Here is a 935-nt window from a genome sequence, read left to right on the forward strand (position 1 = left end):
CTGCTGAGAACGAAGAAGGTGTGAGATTACTGAGCAGGGCAGGAGGGACTAGCTCCACAGGGGAGGTGTCTCCCCAGCAGATCCAGGGGCTTTTGCTTTGCTCATCACCAGCAGCGATGGCTGGACATCCACTGTTCAATTCTTATGTTCTTCCATTAGAACAAGCTGTGGCTTAAGGGGAAGGGGAAAAAAAGCTACATTATATTTACTTTCCCATAAAAAACCTGCTCTTGGTAGACTATCTGCTCAGTAAAAACCAACTGAAAACTATGTACCACTGGAGTTCAGCATTTGGAATTCAAGTCAAGTTAGAATTCATTTCTTTTTGGAAGGACAAGTTAGCACCACTGGAAAAAAAGAGAAGATCCTTTCACTGGGTGAGAGCCAAGGGCAGGCAGTGTCCAGCTCTAACTCTATGCCTGCTGAAATAAGTGTCCTTTCAGAAGAAACATTGTTTTGCCTTTGCTCAACAGTGCAGCTGACAAAAGCACCCTCAAAGCCAGATTTTGAAATTAAAACAGTGCCAGAACACGCAGACAATTTAATAGTCCTCCACCTTAGCTACTGGGAACAAGGTCTGAGACCAGATAAACTTGTTTTCCTGGTGATCACCAGCTCTATAAGAAGACTGGCAGCTTCCTAGCATTAGTCAGTTGAAAGGTTTATCCTCTGTTTAGTCCTTCTACAGCATAAAGCCTGGAGAGGTTGAGCTAGAATGTCTTCTGAAAGCTTTCTGAAGGAAATGCAAACCATTGGCGAGAAGTTTCTCCTTAAGCTCCAGCGCCTGCCCAAGGCTGACCCGGTGGAGATCGTGTCCTTTTGTGTGGTTCTTCTGTTTATCGGTGAGTTTATCGGTGCAGGCAAAGGGGTGTCAGACGGGCTTTTCTCTTCTACGGGGGCAGCTTGCTGCACAGTCCCTCTTGGGGGGGGCGGGG

At 46.6% G+C, this 935-nt stretch overlaps 2 protein-coding genes across 2 annotated transcripts in view; one reads left to right on the forward strand and one right to left on the reverse strand.

The window, feature by feature from the left end:
* Positions 1-935, reverse strand: part of RECQL5 (RecQ protein-like 5) — a gene marked incomplete at its 5' end in the record, with an annotated part of 36,227 nt that overhangs the window by 18,520 nt on the left and 16,772 nt on the right. The gene's annotated exons all lie outside the window — the stretch shown is intronic.
* Positions 716-935, forward strand: part of SMIM5 (small integral membrane protein 5) — a 1,773-nt gene continuing 1,553 nt past the window's right edge. The window contains exon 1 of the mRNA XM_010137211.1: positions 716-842. Within this exon, the coding sequence (XP_010135513.1) occupies positions 716-842 (127 nt within the window). The remainder of the gene's footprint in view (positions 843-935) is intronic.

The sequence above is a fragment of the Buceros rhinoceros genome, unplaced genomic scaffold (genome assembly GCF_000710305.1).
Source record: "Buceros rhinoceros silvestris isolate BGI_N320 unplaced genomic scaffold, ASM71030v1 scaffold13670, whole genome shotgun sequence".
NCBI classification, from domain to species: domain Eukaryota; kingdom Metazoa; phylum Chordata; class Aves; order Bucerotiformes; family Bucerotidae; genus Buceros; species Buceros rhinoceros.